The 27,393-nt window shown below is 44.6% G+C and overlaps 1 protein-coding gene across 1 annotated transcript in view; it reads left to right on the plus strand.

The window, feature by feature from the left end:
• NELL1 (neural EGFL like 1) overlaps positions 1–27,393 on the plus strand; it is a 6,602,686-nt gene that overhangs the window by 1,024,026 nt on the left and 5,551,267 nt on the right. The window contains exon 4 of the mRNA XM_069623485.1: positions 5,629–5,799. Coding sequence (XP_069479586.1) covers positions 5,629–5,799 — 171 coding nt within the window. The remainder of the gene's footprint in view (positions 1–5,628; positions 5,800–27,393) is intronic.

The following is a 27,393-nucleotide window of genomic DNA, read 5'->3' on the forward strand; positions in this document are numbered from 1 at the left end:
ACTGAAAGTCCTTGAGCAGCGAAACTCCACACTGTAAGATGCAAGGCTCGTGGCGGACATTAGGAAGGGGCTGGACACATTTTGAGAATGGGCTCATTGGGAGATGAACTATTTCTCTGTCCCTGCCATGGCCAGGAGAGGTGGAGCAGCTGATAGACCTGGTAAGCCCCTGGAGAAGCTAGCTTACTTGGACTAGTCTAGTGAAGAGCCAATAGCATTAAAGAACGGTGTTGGGGAATGTTGTACCGGACATGCAGATATCTTAGATGCTTTTTTCCAGTACTACAAGGATTTATTTTACCGTCGATCAGGTTTGACAAGAGTGGAGACCCTGGCCTTCCTGGAAGCGCTCCTGATATCAATATTGTCCGAAGAGGATGCACAGAACCGAGATGAGCCCATTAAACTAGAAGACAGACCTGCAGCCATTGACATGCTGCCAAAAAATAAGGCACCTGGGGTGGATAGCCTATGTGTGGAATGCTATAAGAAATATAAACAAGCCCTATGCCCTCACCTATTTAAGCTTTGAGATGAGTTGCTGGAAAGTGGGACACTCTCCAAAAAATTGAGAGAAGCAGTAATTATGCTTCTACGAAACCCCATAACCCACGGTAGGAGAGAGGATCGTACCACCCTCTATCACTTCTAATTGTTGACAGGAAGATATTTGCACGAGTGCTGGCCTCACAATGGCTACCATATCTACCCCACATAATCCATCCTGATCAGTCGGCTTCATACTTGGTCGCCCCACAGCACTGCATTTCAGAAATGTCTACAACATTGGCCTCATTACGACCCTGGTGCTAAGTGTTTAACGGTGCCGTAAAAGGCTGCAGCGCCGTTAAACACTTAGCGCCTTACTACGAGGTCCCTTTGCGGGACCCGACCTTAACGGCTGGTCTACAGCAGCCGTTAAAGTAGGGACCCGCAAAGGGACCTTGGTGCTAAGTACGGTACCGCAATTTGCCATTCCCCATTCCCATACAGCTCTATGGGGGGGAAATGGGAATGGGGAAGGGCCATGGTTCAATGGGGAATTACCGCCCACCAACCTTGGAATGGGGTGGTAATTCCCCATTGAACCATGGTGGACCCGTTACAACACCGGCACCAACCATGGTGCTAATAGCGCCATGGTTTAACATGTCCCAAATAAACTCTGGGCTATCGGCAGTACGTGTTGCCCTGGAAGCAGAGAAGGCATTTGTTTCAGCAGCGTGGAGCTTCCTTTTCACGGTTCTGGAGCAGTATGGGGTACATATTGTCTTGCAACAAACTGCTGTATAGCCAACTGCTGGTTAGGCTTAGAGTAGGTTGTTGGATGTCGCAGGTCTTCCAGCTGGGCAGAGGCACAAGGCAGGGATGCCCCTCTCCCCCTTGCTCTTCCAGCTGGTAGTGGAGCTGCTGGCCGACTTGCTAAGACATGATCATGGACATAGGGGAATTAGGCTGCAGGGTTCATCTGAAATAATGTTGCTTTATGCAGACAATGTGCTGATATACATTAGAGACCAAGACCAAGCTACTAACCTGCCACCGATATTGACCAATGTGATTTAATTTGACAAGTATTTAGGCTTGGTCGTTAACTAGGCCAAGTCAGAGATGTTACCACTAACAGACAGCATAGACCTCTCAATACCTTAACCTGGCCTAGGGTCATCACAAGAAATGTATTTTGGGATCAGAGTGCCACGAAACAGGGAGTAACTCTATACAAACAATGTGGGATCAGACATGGATGTGCTTTATAGGTGGACCATTTCCATACGTTCTGGACCTGCTTGTGGCACACACAAATTGGGCCTGATTCATGTAAATGTTTTATAATGGCGCAATACCATAGAAAAATGTTCCATGAATCAGGCCCAATATTGGAACTTTATATGCAATGAGGTATCCCTAATTGTGGGTCAGAGTGTAACTGTCGACCCCTGCTGGGCCCTTCTGGGCTCTTATACCACGATGAGGAGGGCAATATGTACGTTTCTCCTTATTCCGTTTCTACTGGCTAACAGAACGAAAATGTTTTGGTGGACTCATACCCCCGCCCCCAATGCTCAAATACTGGCAGACGGCGCTGGTGTGGGCTAATGGTAACGAGGATGTGTATATATCGGTTCCACACCTAGGGCTCCAACACAAAAATCGGTGTATATATCATGCCTATTGGCGGCTGGCTAGCCTAGAGACATATGGATGTATTACCGAGCATATTTCCTTCAGAAGAATAGCACTGAATCTGTGATGAATGAGTCCTATACTGTTGGATTGTTTTGGAGGGTTAGAACCTATGAGTTTATGTGACAACCCAAACCTATGCAGAAATGTATGAAATGCATGTTGTATGCCCATTGAATGTTACCCTGTTGCATGCAGACATGTTGGTATTGTATGTCATGCCAAGTACTTAAATAGAGCTATAACAATGTTTTTTAAAAAAACGAGATCATTGTGCCTTTCTCAATGGCCATTCAAATGGATGTGGACCATGCACACGTTATTTAAGATCCCGCGTATTGCTCCCAAAGTTCTGGGTTAATCAATATTTGTTTTCCAACTAAATCCGAGAGATTCATTAAATTGCTAGTGCAACATTGAGTGTAACCAGCAAAACAATCTAATATATAGGCTGTGCAAGAAGGAATGTAAAAAATCTAATATATAGGCTGTGCAAGAAGGAATGTAAAAGTGTGAGGAATATGCAGTGAAAGTGACGCATGTTTAGCATAACACTGCGTCCTTTCTAAAGTTGAAACTATTGTCACTTTAGTAGTTGAGCTATGCCACAGGAACCCAGGCTGTACATGACAACCAATACATTGTATGTGTTGGTTTGCCCAGACTGTTGCACTGGCAATTCATTAAGTGACTCAATACTTAGATTTAATTGAATACATAATATCATTTTTTATTTATTTATTTTGTATTTGTAGAGCGCACCACAGCCCACAGGCAACGAGGCGCTTTAAGGAACCTTAAGGAGGCTTGCTTGAGGGTTACAATAAGCGGCCCAAGAGAGAATGCTTTGATACATTTTGTTAGGTTACAGTTGTTCACAGTTTGATACGTTGCAGTTGTTAACAGGATTATACAAAGTAACAAATGCAGTACAGATAGGTTTCTTTTACATAGTGACATATGCAGTACAGAGCTCATGGGAATACGCTCTTTAGATAAAGAGCCTGGTTTTTAGGGCCTTGCGGAAGGCTGTGTGAGAGTCGATGGATTTGATCTGAGCTGGGACGTTGTTCCACAGGGTTGCTGCCATTGTAGGGAAGCTGGTGCTTCCTGCACGCACTCTGCGCGTGTGAGGAACCGTGATGTGGTTGGCATAGGCCGATCTTGAAGGTCTGGACGCTGTTTGTTTGGTGATCCTTTGTGCTAGATACAAAGGAGCCTGAACATGAAGACATTTATGTGTTAGGGCCAAGGTTTTGAAGACCACCCTTTCCTTGATGGGGAGCCTTGATCAGTGTATTAACTCTGAACCTTGCCAATTGGAACAGATGTGTCAAGATTTGTGGTACCATTACCAGCTTTGATTATGATAACCTTCAGACTCTGAATTCTTTTTTACCTTGCTTATATAGAAGTATTTTATTGTTCAGACTGATTACATTGTACGCAAACCTATTGCCCGTCCCTGTTTTCCTGATACACAATATCTTTACGTTGGAGAATATCACATCCACCTCGCTAAACATCTCCACTTGTTTGGCACAAGTAAAGGATTGGATGATTGAGATATGCCTCTGAATGAGGCAGACAATTAGATCATGTTCCTGGACACGAGCATTCCATACTCGTCCTCTTCAAATGGCTTTTCACAGTGTATAGCCACCCCTCGTCCAGTAGCTGAGATAGCACCCCTTACCCAGTAGCTGATAAGAAAACCTAAGTGCCTTTTTGATTAAAATTCTTTTTTAAATGAGACCAAGCAAAATAATGTCACTGCCACCTCCACCTTCTCAGGCTTGTTTTTACATTTCTATGCCTGCATCTCCAGTGGAAGTAGCAAGATCGCTGGTGATCACAGGGGTTAGCTACTGCAACATTTTATATCTGGGCATAGCAAAAAGTCTAGACCACCAATTAATTCTTATACAAAGCAAGTTGGCATGGCTTATCTTGAGTAATAAACCCAATGACTACATCACCCTTGTCTTGAGAATGCTGCAGTGGTTCTCTCTGGGGAAAGACATTGGGCCTCATTATAATATTGCCGGTCCGGTAACAATGGTACCGTAAGCTTGCTGGTACCATTGTTACCGGAACAGCAAACTACAAGGTCTGCTTGCAGGTGCCTTACCACCCGCCAGGTCTGACTTGGTGGGCGGACCGGCACCTGCGAGCAGGCCATGTCGGATGCACCGGCACCATTCATGAATGGTGCCGGTGCATCCGGCCTCCCCATTACCATTGAATCTAATCCAATAGGACTCAAATGGGAAGGGGAAGTCATTATTACCGGCACCTGGCAATGGGGATTTACCGGGTCCGCTGGGGCTGGAATGCCCGTTAAGTCCCCATTGCCGGGTGCCAGTAATTTAATGACTCCGGCGGCAGCCGTGCCAGTATTTACTGGCACGGCTGCCGCCGGAGTCAAAATGAGGCCCATTGTCTTAAAGATTCTCTATATCATAAATTGGCCGTGTCTAGGGATTGGTCCCACATTTCTCAACAGTTACTTGAAAAGGTATGACCAACCAAGAGCCCTAGCATAAACTTCCGCACACGGCTTTCTGTAGCTGGCTGCATTACACAGGGACTTGGTCGCAGAACTATTGCTAGTGGAGGCACCAACTTTGGAGCAATCTCCCACACAGCATAGGTAATGCACAAAACACAGGACAGTTGAAAACTCATCATTTAAAACAAACCTTCCCCTACAACGCTGCATTTACAATCCTCCTTCACTTTGCACATCATGCAGATGTTAATCCCCTCAAAAATGCGTACTGCAGCGCCACCATCAAGAACTAGCAGATTGCAATGTTTCACCCTTTCCTCTCCCTAACTATGCTTATTCATTAACCCCTAGAACCACAGACTTTAAAGCACTGTGAGCTGTTGTGTTTGCTCGCAACCGCCCCCTGTACACACCAATTCTCACTCAGAACCGCAACACACTATGGACTGTACCTGACACTTTCAGCTGGACACAATCCCAGAAGAGTGACAGGTATCTACCACCCTTCACAGCCCTCTTGGTTTTCAATGACCGTTCTTTGCCCTCACCTCCTCTTTGCACTTTACTGATCTGAATGTCCCAAGGACTGCAATTTGTCAGATTTGTTGTAAATCCTTTCTATTGTATATGTCCTCCCCCAGCGGCCTTCCCTTTTTGCACTACAAACAATGCTCCTTGCAGATTTAGCAATACACATCAAAAGCAAATACATAAATACACACATACATTAATGGACAGACATTGGAGCACATACCTGTGTCAGAATACATTGTGTTGTACGAAATTCCTTGGCCTCAAAGATGCGGTGTACCTGCGATATCAAGCTAATTGATTAGGTTAAATCCAATTAATATTTGTGTCTTGAAAAATTGTAATTCTCACCCAAAGTACAATAATTAAAAACGTCCATTATCTCGCTTCACCTGCAGCTATTTTGAACTGGAGAGCAGTGGCCAGAGGGATGAGATCCGCTACCACTACAGATTTAATGGAAAGTCAAGAACGGAGACATTCCCATACCGGTTGGCGGATGGACAATGGCACAAGATTGCGCTGTCGGTTAGCGCCTCACAACTTGTGCTTCACATAGACTGCAACAGGTAATGCATAGATTCCATTTACAATATATCTATACTTTCCTTGGTTATGAATTTAAGTACTTATTAGAGATATTTTGTTGGATAACTCTAGTTGTTTTCGCTAAAATTGTATACTCTGATGTATAGAAAATGCACACAGCTGGACAGATGACTGGATAAAAGAAACAGGGTTATTGGAAGCAACATTGGACATTTGGGGAGTGTCAGTCACTAAACAGTGTATTTGCACAGCAAAGCGTATTACAAATCACAACAACATTAAACATACATTCATGGGAGTCACCTTTATAGGAGTTTGTATGGCTACTGGGGATATGGGTATGTCTATGATTTGGAGTGGACAGACTTACTAAAGTGAGCCTTCCTCCCAAAATGGCGGGTTGGCCACCTGGCTCTAGTCTTGCATTTGCATTATGCTCAGGGTCATGCTGAGATAAAGACAGTTATGGGCAACAGAGAAAGCGACCCACAAAACAAATCCTAATTTGTAGCATTTCACAAGTTGTTCAGGTTGTACCTGGGGTGCTTTTAATCGGAATATGTGTGGGAACTCGTGCTTAAAGTACATTGAGACATAACATTGATTAGAACGTCCACTCCCAGTGTGCTACGCCATTAAACTATTCCGCATTGCCATGTTGGTGCTGGCCCTTTCAACTTGGTTCTATTTCTCTGTGGGCCAGTTTTGGGCCTGATCGGGTGGCCCTCATTTTATTGTGAGGGTGAAATCCAGACATGACTTAACACTTCAGAAAACCATTCTTCTTTGGGTAACTTTGGGAGCAATGAAGAGGATGCAGGCGTTCTTATAGCCATTGAAAAGTTGTGAAGTTAAAATTGAAATGATAATTGTAAAAATATGGGTGGACTGTGAAGCATTTGTACATTGTGGGATATTCTCTCAGAGGTAATACAATCTCCACATCTGGAATTATGGGTAATTGTGAAAAGCAATTTAAAAAACCTTGGATTCGAGGACACATTGAAGAATGTTAAAGACAAGTCAATGATGTCTTGTGTGGGAAGAGGTAACCTAGAGAGGACGCAGGCTTTTTCTGGCTCTCTGTATCTTTGTGTCTTTCCCCAGAGATAACCATATTACAAAGGGAAGAAAGCCTATCCTTGCTTCATGTTGATCTTAGCGATATATGTTATCTCTGTTTATACATTTAATGATTGCACCGTCTATACATAATCATTGGCTCTCAACCGACACAATGCAGGGATAGTTCTGCACCAGCTCAGTTGTAATTTAGCTGGTACCTCAATTGCTTCATGTATTTCAGAGAACCTTTGCCACTGCAGTTACATCCTTGTGACTGCAACAAGGATAACAGTACTCATTATTGTGTTCATACCTCTGACTATTTGATAGTCTACTACCACATCCTGTAAGCAATGGTCGAATTTCAGAGCCGGTGACTTGCATGCAGCATGCACTAGAAGCACAACAGTGCTTGTGAGACACTTAATGCATACAGCTCTCTCTTTGGTACACAAGAAGCACCAGAAGAATTGTATCACATATCCCTGATGAAGGCTGAGCCCAAGTGCTTTGGTGTTTCCAGCCGAAACTTAAGTGGGTTATTATTTGGAATCTATACATATTAACCCACAGTTTATTTTGCATAAAACTCGACCAAATGCATGAAAGGGTTGCTATGTGCTTTTGTCCTTCCACTCAAAAAGATGGATCATGTTATTGATTGAGCATACACTGGAAGCTCCACAATTATATTTCGAGGAGTGACCTTATAAATTCTTTACATAAAATCATTGATATATGTTTTTTGTGTTTTTATATTGTGTGGTGATGTTTTTACTGGTGGCGTTGACGAGTTTGTGTACTTGTTATTGTTCAGGACCATGACCTTTTAACCTTTAGCCTTTTGGCAGTATGAATTGTAGATTTACATGAATCAATTCAATTATTGAGATTAAACTGTCAGAATATATTTGTTTCTAACTTTTTTAAACATGCTTTGTTTACAAAAAATCTTTACATTGATTGTGATGTTTCTTTCCATAAAAAAAAAATTAAAAAAAATTGGTTCAAATAATTCAGGGTTCTTTTTCATGTTTAATTGCATTTTTGCTGACCAGTTGGATTCTGCCACAGATTGAAGTTTGGGTCACCCTCCCTCTTTTGCGTTTCTCAACCTGAAAAAAACTTGATTCCACCAGACTAGCATTAAAAGCCCTGCAGTGGCTCACAATAGCAGCAGGAATACAATATCAATTATTTGTATTATGCATTGAGCCTCACATAACAAAAGTCTGCACTTCTCATAAAATGTGTCATGGCTCTACGAACCAACCAGAAAACTCTAGTGGTCCAAATCACAGATTGTACAGTAAAAAAAAAAGAAGTATAGAAAAGGTTAGTGTCAAAATCTCTGGGTACAACACTCTGGAACAGTTTAAATATGACCCTGGGAGAAGAAACAATGATGGTTTCTTTTATTAAAATGCTGAAGACAGAACTTTTCAAAGAATTGTTTGATTGCTAATTAAGTATGCACTGGCACTTCAAGGCTGGTCACACGGCGTGAGTGCTATGAATGCTTAATACGCACAAGCCCAGAACATCACAGTTAACAATGCCTCTGTGATAATGTGTATGCCATATGCCATAATGTGGCCATATTTGCTTGTAGTTCTTAAGAGGAATTCAGTACACGTGATAGAGGTGAAGCTGGATTCCCTTAAAAAATGTCTTATAAATGTAGTAGCACTTTGGTTTGCAGACCTGCGGTGCAAATAACTATGTATATCTCAGATGGGGTGTTTTTCTGGCCAGTAACCTGGGCCCTTTACCAGCTGATAGAACCTCCCCCGCTCCCTTGGTATATATAGCAAAAGTTAAAAACCTTCAATACCCATCTACAATACAATAAATGCAACGCCTGGCACAGTATGTTTCCCTTAAAAATGTACTATCTGGTTTCAAGTATGATACGGACACGTAGTACAGATCAAAACAAACCGCTCTAAGAGTTAGAGTAACACTCAACAAGTAGAATTCTGGATTGGCTTCCATTCTAACTGTTGTGCTTGCAAAGACATGAACAGTTGGAATAGAAAAATAAAATCAACACTGAGCATAAACTATACTTTCTTTATTTTTGCATACGTTTCTTGAGTGTTTTACTAACCCAAGTGACAAACCTGATGTATCACAAATGGCGTCTGGCCATTTATGTTTATTTTTTAGATGAATATATTTGTCTTACTACTGATAAGACATGTACTTTCAAATATCAATAGTTTATCTAGAAAATATGAGCAGTGTATAGTACAGGTGTAGCTTGGAACATTTTAATAATGGTCACTAGTAGTTTTTTGTAAGTTTCCAGGCCAGTCAGAAGTGCAAAATGTAGAGTGTTAAGGATTTCAATCAGGCACACACCCAGGTCTCGCCTAGCACTTATTTTATTTGTGTCTATAAGTTCAGTATTCTGAATGATATACCACTCATATCACACCCTTCTCAAAATACCCCCCAAGTCAGGAATCAGGAATCAGGCCAGTTTGTATAGGTATTTATTTATTTATTTAATATTCAAATCACACGTACATTTTAATATATTATATTATATATATGGGGAAGCAATCACCTAACAGTGACAATACAATTCAGAAAATAAGCAAAGCAATTGAATTCACTTATACTTCTGCAGAAGGTAAAACACAGGGAAAAGAACAGTTTTGGGTTGTGAGCAGATAGCGTTTAGGTTAATATTTCCCCCTGCAAAGTTATTTAAGGTACAAATGAGCAATCCTACACAGACGTAAGTAATCAACAGGTATTCAGGAATGAAAGACAATGTCTAGAGTTGGAATGCAATCTTCCCTCCCCAAGCAAGAGAGAAAACCATTTCTGGAATAGGACACTTTTAAAATGACAGGTGAAAATGGCTTTGTGAAATAATGCAAAAGGGTGCAAACATGCTTAAATGGAGAACAAATCTTAGGAAAGCCACACATGATCTACAAAAAAAACAACAGTACACACTTTAGATCAGTATGGGATTTGAAGAACACTTTGGATGCAAAAAAAGACAAGTGTAAACTTTGGAAAACTACAAATTCGTGTCAAAATTTCACTATGCGATATTTGAGAAAAACTGGTCAAATACACTGTCCAGTGATGCGGTTGTGGGTGTAGCTAAGGGTCTTAGGTATCAGTAAGAGTTGAAATTCCGTTTATATCAATACATTTGAATAAGTTACATTTGAATAAGTTACAGAGGTTGTAGTGAGAGGCGTTTTTGCAAAATAGGCGCGAAAATGGAAACAGAAATTTGGTTTTAAAAATGACAGATTGGTTTCATTACACTATATTAATGACTATGAAAGAGAGAATGCCACACATGAATATTCACAGTTACGTGGCCAGCCATACTCTATTTTTTTCTGGGATTTACTTAAGTTACTCAAAATCGCTAATGACTTAAGGTATGGTAAAACAAATGAGGAAAATCAGCGCAAGAATGGTTTTGACAATACTAGGGTTCTGAAATTAAAGATGGGATGGGTAGAGATGGGATAAGGCAATGCAAATATACTATGGGTCACTGTTCTTCCTATTCATACTTACAGTCCCTTGTATATGAAATTGGACCATCACGGTTCTGGTCATGGATCGGGTCAGGTCTACCAGCAGCAGGGCACCTCTGGAGGGATTGGATCAGCGGCGCGTTTCTGGTCAATTTTGGACTGCACCTCAGACTGTATTTTGGATGGGCCCATCTGGTCACTGGACACGGTAAATAGCAGGATGCGAGTTTCAGCAGGCAAGCCTTTATGGTAGCAAGCCAAACTGGATCAGTATAATATCCCTTCAAGTTTGGGATGTTTGAAATTGGGTCTAGCTAAAAAGAGTTCAGCAAAGCTAAAGTCTGGATTCTGCAAAGAAATCTAGATTTTCAAAGAAGTCTGGAGACAGCTACAAGATGAAGAGTTCTAGAACAAGGTGCAGCACGGAAATCTGGATGTGTTCTGGAAGCAGTGTGTCCTATGTGTTGTGTAGTTCCTATATTTATACTACCAAATTACATCACAAGTGGTGTGGACAGAATTTCAAAAACACACCCCCAAGGCTGTGAGTGGCTACAGACACTTGCCTTGTTTTGTTTGGCAGTCAGAACACAGCTGTCATCTTTACAATGGGATTTAGGAACTCCCACATTGATTTTGACCACTATTTAGCTTTCCGATAAATACCAATTTTTACAATTATGCCCTCTACTAAATTCAGACACATGCATTACATTTTTTAATGGTTCATCCTGGCGTCCAATTCCCTTCTCTGTGAGAACTGTCTTTCTCATTCTATGGGATTTCATCAATTTTAATCATAACAGTTTGGATTAATAATTTCTAATTCGGTACATCTCTGGGCTCTCATCAGTGGATCATGTACATACAATCTTAAGCTTGCAACATTAATAGTTCTGCTACAATGAGAGTTTTTTCGTAACTTTGGTTCCTTAAGTTATACAGATTTCATCAATGTCTTCAAAGCAAAAGCCCACAATTAGGTTAACATCTACCAATTTTCAGACTTATCCTTCCTTAGGTTGCACAGTTAAAGAGTTTCAAACTTAACCACAAACACAGATTTAAACACCAAGAAGTTCAGAGTTTGTTTTTTCTCTCCTTTCAACAAACAGCTGTCAGATCCCTTTGATCAGGGTGGAGTGTAGAGGGAAGCATCCTGACCCTCCCCAGCAGAGCCTGTCCTTTGTTCTTGGCTCAGCCACAAGACAAATGTCTAATGAAGTCTCATTGTGCTCCTTGTTGTCAATATGCGGGAACCATTAAGCAGCCATTAGCCTTCCTGTAGCAAGGGAGTGTCAAACTGAGATGTCAAACTTTCCCAGGCTGGTCACTGCCCAATCAGAATTGAGCAGTTACTTAACTCCCATACTGGGTTGCTTTTAAAATTCACAATAAAGTCTTTTCTTTAACGCATATAAAAATAAGCACAGTTCATAAGGGATTTGGACATTTAAAAGAATTAAGCCCTTCACAAGCATGCTTTAAATAGGTGCATTTTGCAATTTCTTCAGGAAAAAGAAACACATTTAAACTGGGTTCGACAGCTAATTTTCTTATGCAGCTGCCAGTCAGTGAGGCCTGGATTCCTCTGACTGCTTGGAGAATCTATGATTTCAGCACACTTTTCATTTCATTAATTCACTGGGAAAATGACTGAATTAAGCGCCAAAACAGCTCTTTGAAGGTTGCCATTGATTGGGAAGCTGTATTTAAAGGCATTTTCGGATTTTAGCCCTCTTCTGGGGCCTTGATTCATGTGACAGGTAACAGCACCCACTGGCATTCTCTTGCAAGGAGTTCTTGCTTTGACATCAACTTTGCCTGTGTGTAATAGGGTGTGCAGCTCTTTTGTGATTTATGAACCATGCAGAGTTTTGCAGATTTGGCGCACACAGGGGTTAGTGCATCCACTGTTGGCAGTTTTCTTTCCCCATTGGCAAAGGGGTGTAATAGTGCGCATTGGCATGGGTTGAAATATCCCACACATCCCCCACTGACTTCAGCATGACGTCCAGTTGTAGGGGAGTCAGGCACGTAGGATTTTTTTTCCTTCAGTCCATGTGAAGAAATCCAGCTGCTTCTCCCATCATTGATGGATGCAACACGCTCTCCTCGCTGGTTCTGGTTGGAAGTGTGGGACGACACTCCAGGTCTCTTGTTTTATTTATTTTTTTCGATCCCCGAGGAGGTCCTCCTTGGTGATTAGGTGGATTTAGTTCCCGTACTGGAAAACAGAAAATAGCATGGCTATGGGCATTTCCCCACTACTGTTACCTGAGGGGTGTAGTGGGGCGGAGGCATGCATTTAATCACAATTGACAATATTCCCTGCCTATATTCAGTGATAATCTTAACACTTTCCTTGCACATAATTCATGAACCTTTAATACATTTTTAGATCTCCAGATTTTCCCGCTGTGGGTTTCCAGTAGGCTCTTCTATTTGCTACAAAGTAGGCCTGGGATGAGATGGTTTATGTGGACCCACTTGTCTTCCCCTTCTGTCAAATTTCCCTTGGGGATGCAGATTCTGTAGGCGACTGGTGAGATTCTGTCTACAATTTCAAAAGGGCCCCGTCAACTTGGGAGAAATTTGCGCTCTTTGGCTTGGTTCCTTTGGAAATTGTACAAGTAGACCCTGGCTCCTACTTGATATTCCTTTTTAGTTGTTTTAAGGTCATAGTGGGTCTTCATACTGTCTGCAGATCTTTCTAGATTCCGCTGAGCATACGCAAAAGCATGTTGAAGGTGTTTTCTCAGATTCTCAACATTCTCATGAATTGTGGAGGCATTTATCAAGGTCTGCTCTTGGGTTCTGTAGAGCAGATGCTGGGGTAGCACCATCCTTCGTCCAGTCATCAGCTCAAATGGAGACATTTTTGTTGCAGAAGAAGGGATAGATCTGATGGCCATCAGGACAAGGGGTAATCAAATAGCTCAACTTGGCCCAGAATCTGCCACAAACTTTTTTAATATGCTCACAAAAGTTTTATTGTACCTCTCAACTCCAGCACTAGAGGATGGCGGTATTTGCAATGTGTAGTTTCCTTTTTACCCCAAGTATCTCCCACATCTTGTTATCACTTCGCTGGTGAAGTGACTACCTCAGTCTGACTCAATCCTTTGGGGTTGTCCAAAACACAAGAAGATGTGATTGATCATCAGGGTAGCTTCTGTTTCTGCCTTGCAATTTGGGGCTGGGAGACATTCCACCCACTTAGTAAACAAGCATGTTACTGTTAACATGTACTTGTTCCCCCTAGAGGAGCGAATCACGGGCCCGATGAAATCGACTTGCAAATCTGACCAAGGCAGTGACATCCCCCTCTTTTGGAGGGGAGCACGGTGTGTGAGTGATGTTGGCAGAAATTGTGCACACACAAGAAACCCCTTCAAGTATTGGTCGAGGTCCTGCCCCATGTGTGGGCAGTATGCAACCTCTCGCAAAATTTCTAATGTCGTATGTGACCCCCGATGCCCGGCTGTGGCTGCATCATGGGCGTGACTTAGCATCAGGCTTTGGAACGAGGTAGGGACCACCCACTGGTCATGGTCAGATATAGATCTCCTCACCAACAAACCGTCTTGGTTTCGGAACATTTTTGGACACTTCATCAACACTCTGAGGTCCTCTTTCCCAATGCAATCGGTATCCGTCAGGGGAAAGTTCTCAGGGTCCTCAATGTTCTGGACATAATCTGAATCAGTGATTATGACCAGTTTGTGGAGTTGGTGTTGGACGGCAGTGAGGATGGCTTGATGCACAGCCATCAGCTCTGCCACTTGACTACTACGGGGACCGATTTGGTACGCAGCAGAGGGTTCTGGGCATCATTCATCCAGGCATTCCCTACGCCGGCCATAAGCTCCTTTTCCCCGTTGTTGTCAACATAGTAGCAGCACCCATCCACATAGACAGTGGGCATTCCTTCACACTTGTCTTCTTCATAAACTTTGTGTGGGGAATTAAGGTACGCCTCCCTGTTGTCCTTGATTTTAAGACTTTTGTCCTCAAGACAGTTTTCTCAGACACAATCATGCAAATCAGCCAGACTTTGCGCAAGGGGACACTTTTTGTTCTGGCCATATCGGACCTCCACAGGAAAGCCTTGCATTGACAGAATCCAGGAAGTAATTTGGGAATTACTCACATTTCCGCCCCAGATTCTATCACTTTGAAGATATTGCAGAGGCTGGTGTGGAGTTTCCACTATGATGTGTTCCCCCTGGATGAACGGGCGGTAATTCTTCAATGCCCACACTGTTGCCAGGAGTGCCTTCTCCACAGAGGATAAAGTCTTACTCATATAGGAGATGACTTTATTGACCGTGTCATGCTTTTGGTATAATACTGCAGTCAATCATGTATTTGAGAACCCTCTCTCCAAGAGGAACTCCTTGTTTTTGACAGGGTAGGCTAAACAAGGTGCTTGTGAGAGGCTTCTTTTGAGTTGTCTTACTCCCTCGGCTTGTCTGGACCCCACTCCCACTTGACCCCCCCCTTCAACAGATGGATCAGGGGTCTTGTGATCTCTGTGTAATCCTCAATGAACTTTCTGCTGTAGTTAGTCAGTCAAAGGAGGCTCCTTAGATCACGCAGAGTTGTGGGGTCTTTTAGTTTCAGAAGTGCTTCTACTTTCTTTTCCTGGGGACAGAGACCCTCAGGAGTTATCTCATGCCCCAAGAAATTGACACGGGTCCTGCACCACTGTGCCTTTTGGAAAGATGGTTTTGCTCCGCCAGCCCTCAACTGCGTCAGAACATAATGGATCTCCACTATGTGTTCCTACACCGTTGAGCTTTTGATTAGAACATCATCTACATAGGCTAGGTTACCCCTTTCACCCAAGTCGGGCATGGCCTTATGCAAAAAGATATTAAATTCATTGCCATAGTTGATGTATCTGAAGGGAGTCCGGGTCCAAGTGCACTGCTGCCCCCTTAGGTAAAGGCCAGCTTGTATTGGTCCTCCCTACTGACAGGTACAGTCCAGTGCCCATTGGTCAGGTCAATGGCAGTGTATGCCTTTGACCCCTGGATCTGGGCCAGCCCTTGGTCGATGTAGGGAAGAGGCCATCAGGAAGTGTGGACCCATTTGTTTAGCTCCTTAGGTCAGCACAGAGTCTCCACTGGCCATTTGGTTTCAAAATCCCCAGCACCGTATTATTGAAGGTGCTGTGGACTGGACAAATTATCCCACAGGACTCAAGGTTTTTAATTATTTCTGTGAGGGACTCCATGGATGTGAGAGGCAATCAGTATTGCTTCACAAACACTGGAGTCATACCAGGGTCCGTGGGAATCGTTGTTGTATGGATTTCGGTGCGACTGCACTCATATGAGTCCACCGCACAGAGATCTTGAAAATCTAAGAAAACTTGTTTAAATTTTTGCTTTTGCTCCAGAGTTTCACAGGCATCAGCTAGGTTGACTCTCTCTTTAACCATCTGCCTAAAGTCCGGAAAGACTTCTGGTTTGGCTACCTCAGCGGCCTCCTCCAGCTGAGTGGAGAAGTCCCTGGTTAAAGTACTGACTTGGACTGATGGCTTCAGGTGGGGAAGGCAGTCCTGGTGGACTTGAAAGAACACCTCATCCCTCCTGAAGTCATAGGTCTCCTCTTCCTTACCATAAGGGCAGGAGGAGTACACCCGGAAATTCCCCCCATTCCGGGTGAAGATCCAGTCTGGTGTTGTGTCATTGTCGCTATCACTGTCAACACAGTCATTGGGGATTGGTCCTATCAGTTCATTACCTAAATCTATGTAAAAATGTTGGTCATCAACCGCCATTCCAATAATGGTGCCTGCGCCCAGAGTGATACTCCTAAGGTTGCTGTTATCCAACACTATTGGAATGGTTTTGTGTTCTGTATTAACTAGTGGTGTTGGGTTTAACCCCAACCCTTGCTGTTGGAATTTTGGCAGTGAGGTGAACATATGCGTCAGGATTTTGCAGTTTCTGTCCTCATTTAATTTTTACTTCAAGTGGGAATTGTAGGGTCCATTCTGGGATGGTGACTTCCTCTCCAATCTGAACTTCAACTGCGTATGGCAGCAGTTGGGCTCACCGAAATGCTTTCTCTGGATCATCAAAATCCATGGGATTACCTGCTAATCGGGAACAGGCTTTGAAGTTTATTAGGTCCAAACAAACGGCAAAGCTATTGAGAATGTCACTGCCTAAATAAAATGCGGCAGGGACATCTCACACGACCCAACAATTATGGACTACACTCTTGTTGCCTATGGACATTTTGAGCATACACCTGCTAGGCAGAATATGTTTGGAATTGGGTGTTTCCAGGTCTATTCCCATTTGTCTATCAATTTAAATGTGGGAATGGCTGGATCTTTTGGGAGTTTTTGGAACATGGCTTTGCTGATGAAGCTCTTACCGTTGTTCATGCACACTCGGGCGAGAACATAGTCCTTCCCCTCATTTAACTGAATAGGGATGAACAACTGTTCTCCAATCTTCTGAATGTCAGCTAAACCTTGAGCTGGTTTCTCATCATTTTGGACTATGGAAGTGGATTTTTCTGATTGTGAATTGCTATAGAATTTCAGAGTAATTCCTTCCAGTGGGAATGCCACTTGAGACTGGAAGGAAGGTTGATTTACAGAAATAGAGAGGACTTTTGTTGTTTTGAAAATGGAATTCAATGCAATACTGTTTTTGTTCAACCATGTGGCATGTGCCATTTAAGCTAACATGGTTGACGCTATGTTTTAATTTTATTGGTCAGTTAGTCTGGGTCCAGAGGACCTTGTTTACACAATCTATTAGGGCAGTAAATCTACGCAGGATGTCATTTCCCAGTAAACATGGTGTGCCCTCTGGAGTCACAACTATGACCGGGTGTTTCACCTTGTTTCACCCAATTTTAATTTCTAAATCCACAGTCCCCTCGAGAGGAATTTCATTCCCATTGAAGTTCTGAAGTTGTCCAGGAAGAGGAGTGAGAGGGATCTGGTATCTCTCCCCTCTTCCTGAATTCAACTGATCAAAGGCCCTCTTTGACAGACGGGTGGTTTGGGATCCAGTGTCCACCAGTGCCAAAAATGTACATTGCCCCTGTATTTGGACCGGGGCATAACATCTTCCCGCCTTCTCCTCAAGGGGGCAAAGATAATGTGTATTTTGGGCCAATTGGTGGGTTAACGTCTTTACTCTTGATTCTCTGACACAGTGGCAGTTAGATTTTGGGGGTGTTCGGGGCTCCCCTGGTTCTGATTCTGGGCTGCCCACCCTTTTTGGAGGCAGTCCCCAGAATATATTTGGTCAAGGTGATTTTATGGCTTGTCATTCTGGGGTTCAATGATGGGCGGTTTTAACTCAGTCCCCACATTTACCCAGTCTTGATTAGGATCTCTCGGGACGCATTTTTCTTTGGGAGGATTTCCCCCATCCCTGATGGAGAAAATCCTTTTCCCAGAGTCCTCTGAGGACTCCTCTCCTTCAAATTGGAAGACTCTAACCTCCTCCACAAAATGGGTCTTTTTAGGCCCTTTATTTTTCCTACCCACCCTCTGTTCCTTAGGTTGCAGACTTTCAGGGGCAGGGGATTTTGTTGCCGGTTCCTGGGTTTCCAGGAGCTTTTCAAAAGTGGGGAAGTAAGCTTCCTCTAAGGCTCTAAACCCCCCTCCTCCCGTGCCTCCTCCTTTGGAACCAGTGGATTGTCGAGGTTTTCTCCCTGTCATTGCTCTGGAGTACCAGACCCTTGATTTGTGGAGTTCTCAGCTGGCATGCTCATCGGAGGGTTCTGCTAAGCCCTTGGCATGTGACCCAGATCCTGTGAAAAGTCCTGTACCTGGCGCACCAGTTTGGACACCCGCTCTGGCTGGTACGGGGGTCTCTGGTCCATCTTAGGTGGATTACGGGAAGGGTAACTGTCCTTTCACCCATTATATCCTTGGTTGGGATAGTTCTGGTAACCCTCCACCCATGGTCTCCCCTCTCCAGGATTGGGCTGTCTGAGCTCAGGAAAGTGGGTAAAGAAAGGAGGGTTGTTTGGGGGTTGAGGTTTGGCGGGTACCGGGGAAAGAAGCTCAACCCGGCAATTGGGGGATTACTGCCCTCCTGGGGAAAATTAGGAGGGAAGTTTCCTGGGTTGGTTGCTACCTGGTTGGATCCCCCCCTTGGGCGGGGGGAGTCCACCCATACCCCAGGATGGGTCTGTTGTCCTTGTAACGGGGGCTAATATAATCAAGTGAGTTAGGGGTCCCATTTGTGAGGTTACATCCCCGACTACCTGTTGGGATTGGCCTGAGGGCCTTCTGGTTCTTTGGTTAGAAGATGGATTCTGTACAAGAATATTTTTAGGCCCCCCAGCTCCAGATCTAAAATGGGGCAACCTTCATCTCCGCCACCTTAGCAGCAACAGGGGTGTTGGCTTTGGGGGTTTTATTTGTATTTTTATTGTCTACCGGTTTCTGTATTTCATAAATACGAGTCGCCTGTTCAATGACCCAGTCTAGTGATCTCTTCTCATGAAGGTCCCTCACCAGCTTGGTCATGATGTATTTAAGGAGTGCATGAAAGAAGGTATTAATGAACTCCCTACTGTCTGTGCGCACCCTCCTGGTGGTTTGTGCAAAGGAATATTTTAATTCTTGCACAAATTCTTGTAGGGCATGGTCTTCCCCACACTGCTGGTTGTAGGTCGGCTTGTGGGCCTCTTGGGGGTTCCTATGTATGGAAACATGTTTTAAGATGGCCGCCGTGTAGGTGGACCCTCTTGAGTGATTTTGATCCTCCATCCTCGCAAAGAAGCTGGAGTGTTCGGGGAGAAATTTCCACTTGGCATATTGAATACAATTCTGGCTATCTTTCAGGTGGAAAGTATCCATAATTTGCTCGTATAACTCAAGGTGCTCCCAAACTGAATACTTGGCATTTTTGTGATAGGGAGTTATGATGCTCCTAATGGCCTTGATCTGTTTCAGGGGATCTTTTAGGAGAGCTTTCTTAATTTTGTTAGCCTTTTTAATTTTAGTCACCCGTGTCTACTCATCTTCTGACTCAGAAGCACTGCTACAGAAGGTGGCTATCTGATCCTCTAGGCTCTCCCTGATTCTGCAAGCTTGAGCATGGTTTGCAGAATATGGGGGCTTAGTTTCATGATGCCTGTGGCACTCAGAAGAGTCTTCTGACTCTCCCTTGCTCCCAGGATTGGCTGAGTACCCCCCCCCACTGCCCACTACCCTAGCTGGGAAGAGGTCTTTAAGATACTCTTTGTGGGCCTAGTTTCATGGAGTTCCCTACCAAATTTGACAGACTGATCCTTTGGTAGGCGGTATTTTTGAGGATCCAATTCCCTCATTCTCCCTTCACTGGAGTCTTCCTGGTCAGAGAGGCTAGCCCTAACATTTGGGAATCTGTACAGAGATGCTCGCCCATCCATTTCTGGGAGGTGCTGATCTGTCAGTCCCATGTTTCCCATTCTGCTGAAGTCTGCCATCCCCGTGGCCCTTGGTTCATATGAGCCAGTGGACATGAAGGCGGCAGAGTTCATGGTACTGACGGGGTTAGAGTCCCTGATGTTATGTTCAGGGGTTTCTCTGTCCCTTCCTACCTCTTCTCTTTCAGCCCCTATTCCCTGGTGACATGCCAAAATCTCACTCTTTTGCTCCTCTATTAAGGCCGTACTAGTCTCACCTATCATTCTTTTCACAGAGTGCCTCATTGTCTCCCTGTGCTTCCTGCCTGGATTGGAAATACTAGGCCAATTTTTGCTGCAGGAGACTCACCTCCTGAGTTTTGTCATTATTGGTCTGAGTGTTCTTTTCCAGAGCATCCTCCACCCACCTGGTGTGCTCTAGTAACTGCTCAATTTGGTTTTAACTTCACTAAGCTCCTGGAAGGCCAGCTTCCTTTCCTCTAACTTAGTTTTTAATTGGCTGACTTCCTGGCCTAAGGCATCTCTCTCCTGACTTAGAGTGCTCCTGTATTCAGCCATGTTGTCCCTCTGTTTCTTAAATGCACTAGATTTCTGGCGCTCCTCATCAAATTCTGCTTGAGATTCTAAATCTTTAAGAATTCATTTATTGCTTTCCTCTTTTAATTTGTCTATGTGATCTTGTAGGATAACTAGCTGTTCTGCGCATACTCTGTTAAAAGTTAATTGATGCTCCAGTTTCTATTGACTCTGGTGTAAAGAGTCAACCCTTTCCTGACACTCATCTTGCAGTGTCTGTAATTTGGTATCTTGCTTTGCCTCCTCTTGCTGTAAGAGAGCCAGATCTTCTTTTAGTTTGGTAAAATACTGCCTAGCCTCTGTCTCTGATTCTTGGCTCTTCAGTAGCCTTTGCTCTGCAGAGTCTCAATTAGTTTGGATTTTCTGTAGTGTTTCCCCTTGCTTCTTTGCCAGAACTATGTTTTCTGCATGCTTTCCATGTATTACTCCTATGTGAAGGTACATATAGGCCGCTATTTTGGCAATTTTACACTGTCCTCTTTTATTTTTGGAGCCATGTACAATTCGCTAAGCGCTTGGTGTAATGGGCCCTTGTCCTGTCATATATCTAGGTCTATGGCAGTGACCTGTTCTTTGATTTCTTGTAAACATACCTGTTCATTCTGTTCAGGCTACTCACCTTTGACAAACAGTTTGTGCAGGAGTTGTTCCCTAGCAATATTAATCTCTACTAGGGTTGCCATTTTAGAAATATCAATTTCCTTATGGCTTATTTCAGGGTTAATTTATTTTTACAAACAGGCCCGAATTTAGAGTATTTATTTTGAGAGGTGCTTGTACATGAATCACAGTACCCCAACCCAGCAAAGTGTCTGTACCCTGCATGCTAGTATGTTGTGTTAGACTGTCACAGGTGGTATCTCGAATTCAGTATCACGGCACAATCCCCCAAGCTGTTAAGGATTTCAATCAGGCACACACCCAGGTCTTGCCTAGCATGTAGTGTGCAATGAAATACTTATTTTATTTGTGTCTATAAGTTCAATATTGTGAATGATAGACCACTCATATCACACCCTTCTCAAAATACCCCGCAGGTCGCAGTGGATCAGGAATCAGGCTAGTTTGTAAAGGTAATTATTTATTTATTTGCTTAATATTCAAATAACACATACATTGTAATATATATATATATATATATATATATATATGTATATATATATATATATATATATATATAGGGCAGCAATCACCTAACAGTAACAATACAATTCAGAAAATAAGCAAAGCAATTGAATTCACTTATACTAATGCAGAAGGTAAAACACAGGGAAAAGAACAGTTTTGGGTTGTGAGCAGATAGCGTTTAGGTTAGTATTTACCCTTGCACAGTTCTTTAACGTAGAAATGAGCAATCCTACACAAATGAAAGTAATCAGCAGGTATTCAGGAATGAAAGACAATGGGCCACATTATGAGTCTGGCGGTAACCTGACGCCTTTTCCGGCTCGGTTACTGCCGGACTCGTTTTACCATTCCGCCTCTGTGATTCCCCGAATTACTGGGGCATTACGACCCCGGTGTCCCGGGAATTCTGGAGGCAGAATTTGGTAAATCCCCATTCCCATTGAGTCCGATAGGACTCAATGGGAATGGGGAAGTGGAAACACCGGCACCATCTCGTGATGGTGCTGGTGTTTCCACATCCTCCTGCAGGCGGGTGGTGTTAAACCCGCCAGATCAGACCTGGTGGGAATGCCACCTCCCGCCTGCGGGACTCAAGATCGGGTGGTCCGGCCACTGTTATTTCCGGACCGTCCGACCCATAATGAGGCCCAATGTCTAGAGTTAGAATGCAATCTTCCCTCCTCAAACAAGAAAGAAAACCGGTTCTGGAATAGAACACTTTTAAAATGACAGGTGAAAATGGCTTTGTGAAATAATGCAAAAGGGTGCAAAAATGCTTAAATGGAAAACAATTCTTAAGAAAGCAACTCTAAACAAGTCCTAACACACATGAGCTACAATATAAAAAACAGTACACCCTTTAGATCTGTATGGGATTAGAAGAACACTTTGGATGGAAAAAGTAAAAACTTTGGAAAACTGCAAATTCGTAGCAAAACTTCACTTTGAGAAATAACGGGTCAAATACACTGTTCCGCGATTTGGTTGTGGGTGTAGCTAAGGGTCTTAGGTATCAGTAAGAGTTGAAATTCCATTTCTATCTATACATTTGGAGAAGTTATAGAGGTTTCAGTAAGACGTGTTTTTGCAAAATAGGCACACAAATAGAAACAGAAATTCGGTTTTAAAAATGACAGATTGGTTTCATTACACTGTATTAATGACTATGAAAAAGAGAATGGCACACATGAATCTTCACTGTTACGTTGCCATCGTAACACTTCACGTGGTGGATACTCAAATTCTTTCTGGGATTTACTTAAGTTACTCGAAATCATTAATGACTTAAGGTATGATAAAACAAATGAGGAAAATCAGCGCAAGAATGGTTTTGACAATACTAGGGTTCTGAAATTAAAGTTTGGATGGGTAGAGATGGGATAAGGCAATGCAAATATACTATGGGTCACTGTTCTTCTTATTAATACTTACAGTCCCTTGTATATGAAATTGGACTGTCACGGTTCGGGTCATGGATCTCGTCAGGTCTACCGGCAGCAGGACACCTCTGGAGGGATTGGATCAGCGGCGTGGTTCAGGTCAATTTTGGACTGCTCCTCAGACTGTATTTTGGATGGGCCGTTCTGGTCACTGGACACGGTAGATATCAGCATGCGAGTTTCAGCAGGCAAGCCTTTATGGTAGCAAGCCAAAAGGGATCAGTATTAAATCCCTTAAAGTTTGGGATGTTTGAAATTGGGTCTTGCTAGAAAGAGTTCAGCAATGCTAAATTCTGGATTCTGCAAAGACATCTGGATCTTCACAGAAGTCTGGAGTCTGCTACAAGATGAAGTGTTCTGGAACAAGGTGCTGCGCGGAAATCTGGATGTGTTCTGGAAGCAGTGTGTCCTATGTGTTGTGTAGTTGCTATATTTATACTACCAAATTTCCCATAAATACACATTTTTACAAGTATGCCCTCTACTAAAATCAGACACATGCATTACATTTGTTTATGGTTTATCCTGGCATCCAATTCCAATCTCTGTGAGAGCTGTCTTTCTCATTCTATGGGATTTCATCAATTTTAATCATAACAGTTTGGATTAATAATTTCTAATTCAGTATATCTCTTAAACTTGCAAGATTAATAGTTCTGCTACAATAAGAGTTTTTTTCATAACTTTGGTTCCTTAGATGATACAGGTTTCATCAATGTCTTCAAAGCAAAAGCCTACAATTAGGTTAACATCTACCAATTTTCAGACTTATCCTTCTTTAGGTTGCACAGTTAAAGAGTTTCAAACTTAACCACAAATACAGATGTAAACACCGAGGAGTTCAGAGTTTTTTTGTCCTCTCCTTTCAACAAACAACAGCTGTCAGATCGCTTTGATCTGGGTGGGGTGTAGAGGGAAGAATCCTGCCCCTCACCAGCAGAGCCTGTCCTTTGTTCTTGGCTCAGCCACAAGACAAATGTTTAATGAAGTCTCATTGTGCTCCTTGTTGTCAATATGCGGGAACCATTAAGCAGCCATTAGCCTTCCTGTAGCAAGGGAGTGTCAAACAGATGTCAAACTTTCCTAGGCTGGTCACTGCCCAATCAGAATTAAGCAGTCACTTAACTCCCATACGGGGTTGCTTTTAAAATTTACAATAAATGGGGTAATTCATAGAATTCGGCGCACAAGTGGCGCACGTGGCTGCCACACAGAGTCTCCGCCAGCCGCGTGTGCCAAAACCTATTTCAGCGCACAGCGTATTCATGGATTTCAACATCCATAACCAGCCATGGTGCATAGCGACGCAGCGACCCTGCAGCAGTGCCAGTAATGCCCCCAACCCCGCCCCGTGCACCAAAAACATTGCAAAAATCCACTACATGGCGCAAAGGCCAGTGGACCAGCATACAGCCCCAAAACCCCGAAAACAGGTGGAAAACTCCCCACGCACCCCTCATAATATGTGTACCCCGCTCGCGCTAGCAAAAATGCGTGTAAATGTCCACGTGCACCCCTCGGAATACACGTACCCTGCCGGTGCTAGGAAAAACGCATGTAAAAGTCCACACGCACCCCTGGAATAAACGCAGGCAGCCCATCCACCCTCCCCATGCCCCACAGGCCGCCCATCCACCCTCCTCATGCCCCACAGGCAGCATACACAGCAGGGGGTACTTTTTCCATGCATTTTACCTAATGCGAGCTGGGTACGTGTATTCCGGGGTTGCGCATGGACTTTTACGGTGATTTGGCAGTGTGGGCCCTCCCGGGTGTGCCCTTTCCCCCCTCCCCATGCCCTGCAGGCAGCCCACACCACAGGGGACTACCCTACACACTTGTTCATGTCCTGCAGGAAGCCCACACCACAGGGGACTAGCCTACACCCCTGGGCATGCCCTGCAGGCATCCCACACCACACGGGACTAGCCTACACACCTGGCCATGCCCCGCGGGCAGCCCATATGGCACCATGTACTCGGAAGCACCGACACATGTCCCCCACCCACCCCCATTGATGGGCACCTGCCAGCAGGCCCGACTCATGTCCACAACCCACCCAGCCACCCAGCAGTGATGGGCACCTGCCAGCAGGCCCCGACTCATGTCCCCCTGAACCCCCACCCACCCCCATTGACGGGCACTGGCCAGCAGGCCCCGACTTATGTCCCCCACCCACCGAGCCACCCAGCAGTGACGGGCACCTGCCAGCAGGCCCGACTCATGTCCCCCTGCACCCCCATTGACGGGCACCTGCCAGCAGGTCCCGACTCATGTCCCCCTGCACCCCCATCCACCCCCATTGACGGGCACTTGCCAGCAGGCCCCGACACGTGGCTCACCAAACAACATGTCCTAACAAAACAGACCCATCTCTCTAATGCCAACCCAAATCCCCCTTGGCCCCCAGTACAAGCATGCAACCATCCACAGAACCCACTCACAAATTACCCATGCCATGACAGTCTTAAAAGAACCACCATGCCCATGCATGAATGCACAACAGAGCCACACAGTGGCAACACATGACTGAGGCAAAGTTCATTGAGACATGCACAAAACCAATGCAAGAACACAACACCAATCATGAAGTTAGAAAAAATGTATTAAAAACATAATGAAGTAACACAGAGGAAATCAAACTTGAAAATCAATATACAATGACAGATATAACCAAAAAACATGGTAATCCAAGGGAAAAAATGTTGAATAAAAAAGTGGTCCATTGCCAATGTCAATAAGAAAAAAAAATTATCCAACTAAAAGAAAACCATTGATCCATGGGAAAATTGAAAAAGGAAGTATGTACAAGTCTGCAACGATATACAATGGAAGTCCAAATGGTCCATGATCCACAAACAAAAGAAAACCTATAAATAAAAAAGTATATACACAAAGTGGAGCAATGCCCATGAACTCCAAAATAAAAGAAAAAACAAAGGAAACCTAACACTAATGGACTATGTACAATGGTGGCGGGCTAGTCCAACGGCTCACTTGTTGATGTTCCGGCCAGGGCATCATCGAACTCCATGTCAATGTCCCGGAGGTGGGCCTCTTCCCTGGCCTCGAGGTCTCGCAGGTATGCAGTCATGGCCTGTGCCAACTCCCTGCGAGTTGCCTCTAGGCACTCAGCCCACCTCGATGCCCTGCGCATGGAGTTCTCCGCCCTGACCATAGTGAGCCGTGCCTCCTCCGCCCGCCGCCGCTCAGCATCTATCCGCTGGCCCAACCGCTGCCACACAGAAGACACTCCCAATCCAGGGTCCTTCTGCCCTCCGGCCGATGCCTGCCCCTGTGATGTTGAAGGACCTGATCCATCATGGCTCCCACCCTGAGCCTGCTGCTTCCATGCATGTGCCCTGCTGGTCGATGCCTGCATGTCCTCCTCTTGCTGGGGTCCAGTTGTTGGGGTGGCCACACCTGCTGCACCTACGACTCCCAACTGTGGCAGGGATGTGTCCTCCACCAGTCTGGCCGCTGGTTCAGGGGCAGCTCCACAGGGTGCCCAGGTGATACTTGGGCAGGACGATGGCACAGAAGATGACTGGCACATAGTGGGTTCAGTTGAGGAGGGGGTCGCTAGAAGATCCAGCACACGGAGGAACCCAGCCTGGGTGACCCGTCCTAGTAGGCCGACATGTTCAATGAAGTATTCAAAATGATGTGCATTGTCCTCTCGAGAATCCTGCACGTCATCCCGAATACCACGTTGACGCAACACCACCCCAGCTAGGACAGGCTCAACTTGGTCCCGGATTGCCACGTCGGCAGGGAGAGGAAGCCCAGATGTTGTTTGTGCATCCTCTCCCTGAAGGCGGGTCTGGACAAAGGCATCCCTGCTGGTGCAGGATGATGCAGTCACAGGATCGGGGACAGGATTACACACAGTCACCTCCACGGCAGCCTGTGCTGCCTCCTGTCCCTGCCCCTGGACTGCACCACTAGCACCAGTGGAATGCCCCCTCCAGGCCCCGTGCATGGGCCTTCCACAGTCTCCTCCTCAACCAAACTCCCCACCAACCTGGATGACTCTGTGCCATATTCCTCCATAGGTCCCTGTGGGGGCTCAGCTGCCCCTACTGCTACCGAGGAGTCCACCTCCAACCTCTGCCTCTTGGATCTTCCCTTGGCAGCTGCGGACAGGGACGCAGCACCAGACTCTTCACTCCCAGAAGAGATGACAACGTGGGAGGAGAGATGGGCCTTGAGTCTCCGGCTTGCGGTGGGATCCCTGCCTCTGTGCTCCACAGCACCGTCTCCGCCCTCTTCATCAGTCGACGCTGCAGACAGGGAGAGACAGAACACAGGCATCAGGGCACTGTACAATGGTCAGATACACATGTCAAAGTTGCACATGAGTGGCAGTGTCAAACTTCACACATGCCATCACACTTCCCAACACTCATATCATTGGAACACACACACATGCAGAATTTGACAGGAATCATGCAGCAGGCAGCAGCATCCATACGCACACAACAGTATG

This window comes from Ambystoma mexicanum, chromosome 11, assembly GCF_040938575.1.
Source record: "Ambystoma mexicanum isolate Mex_15411 chromosome 11, UKY_AmexF1_1, whole genome shotgun sequence".
Classification (NCBI taxonomy): Eukaryota; Metazoa; Chordata; class Amphibia; order Caudata; family Ambystomatidae; genus Ambystoma; species Ambystoma mexicanum.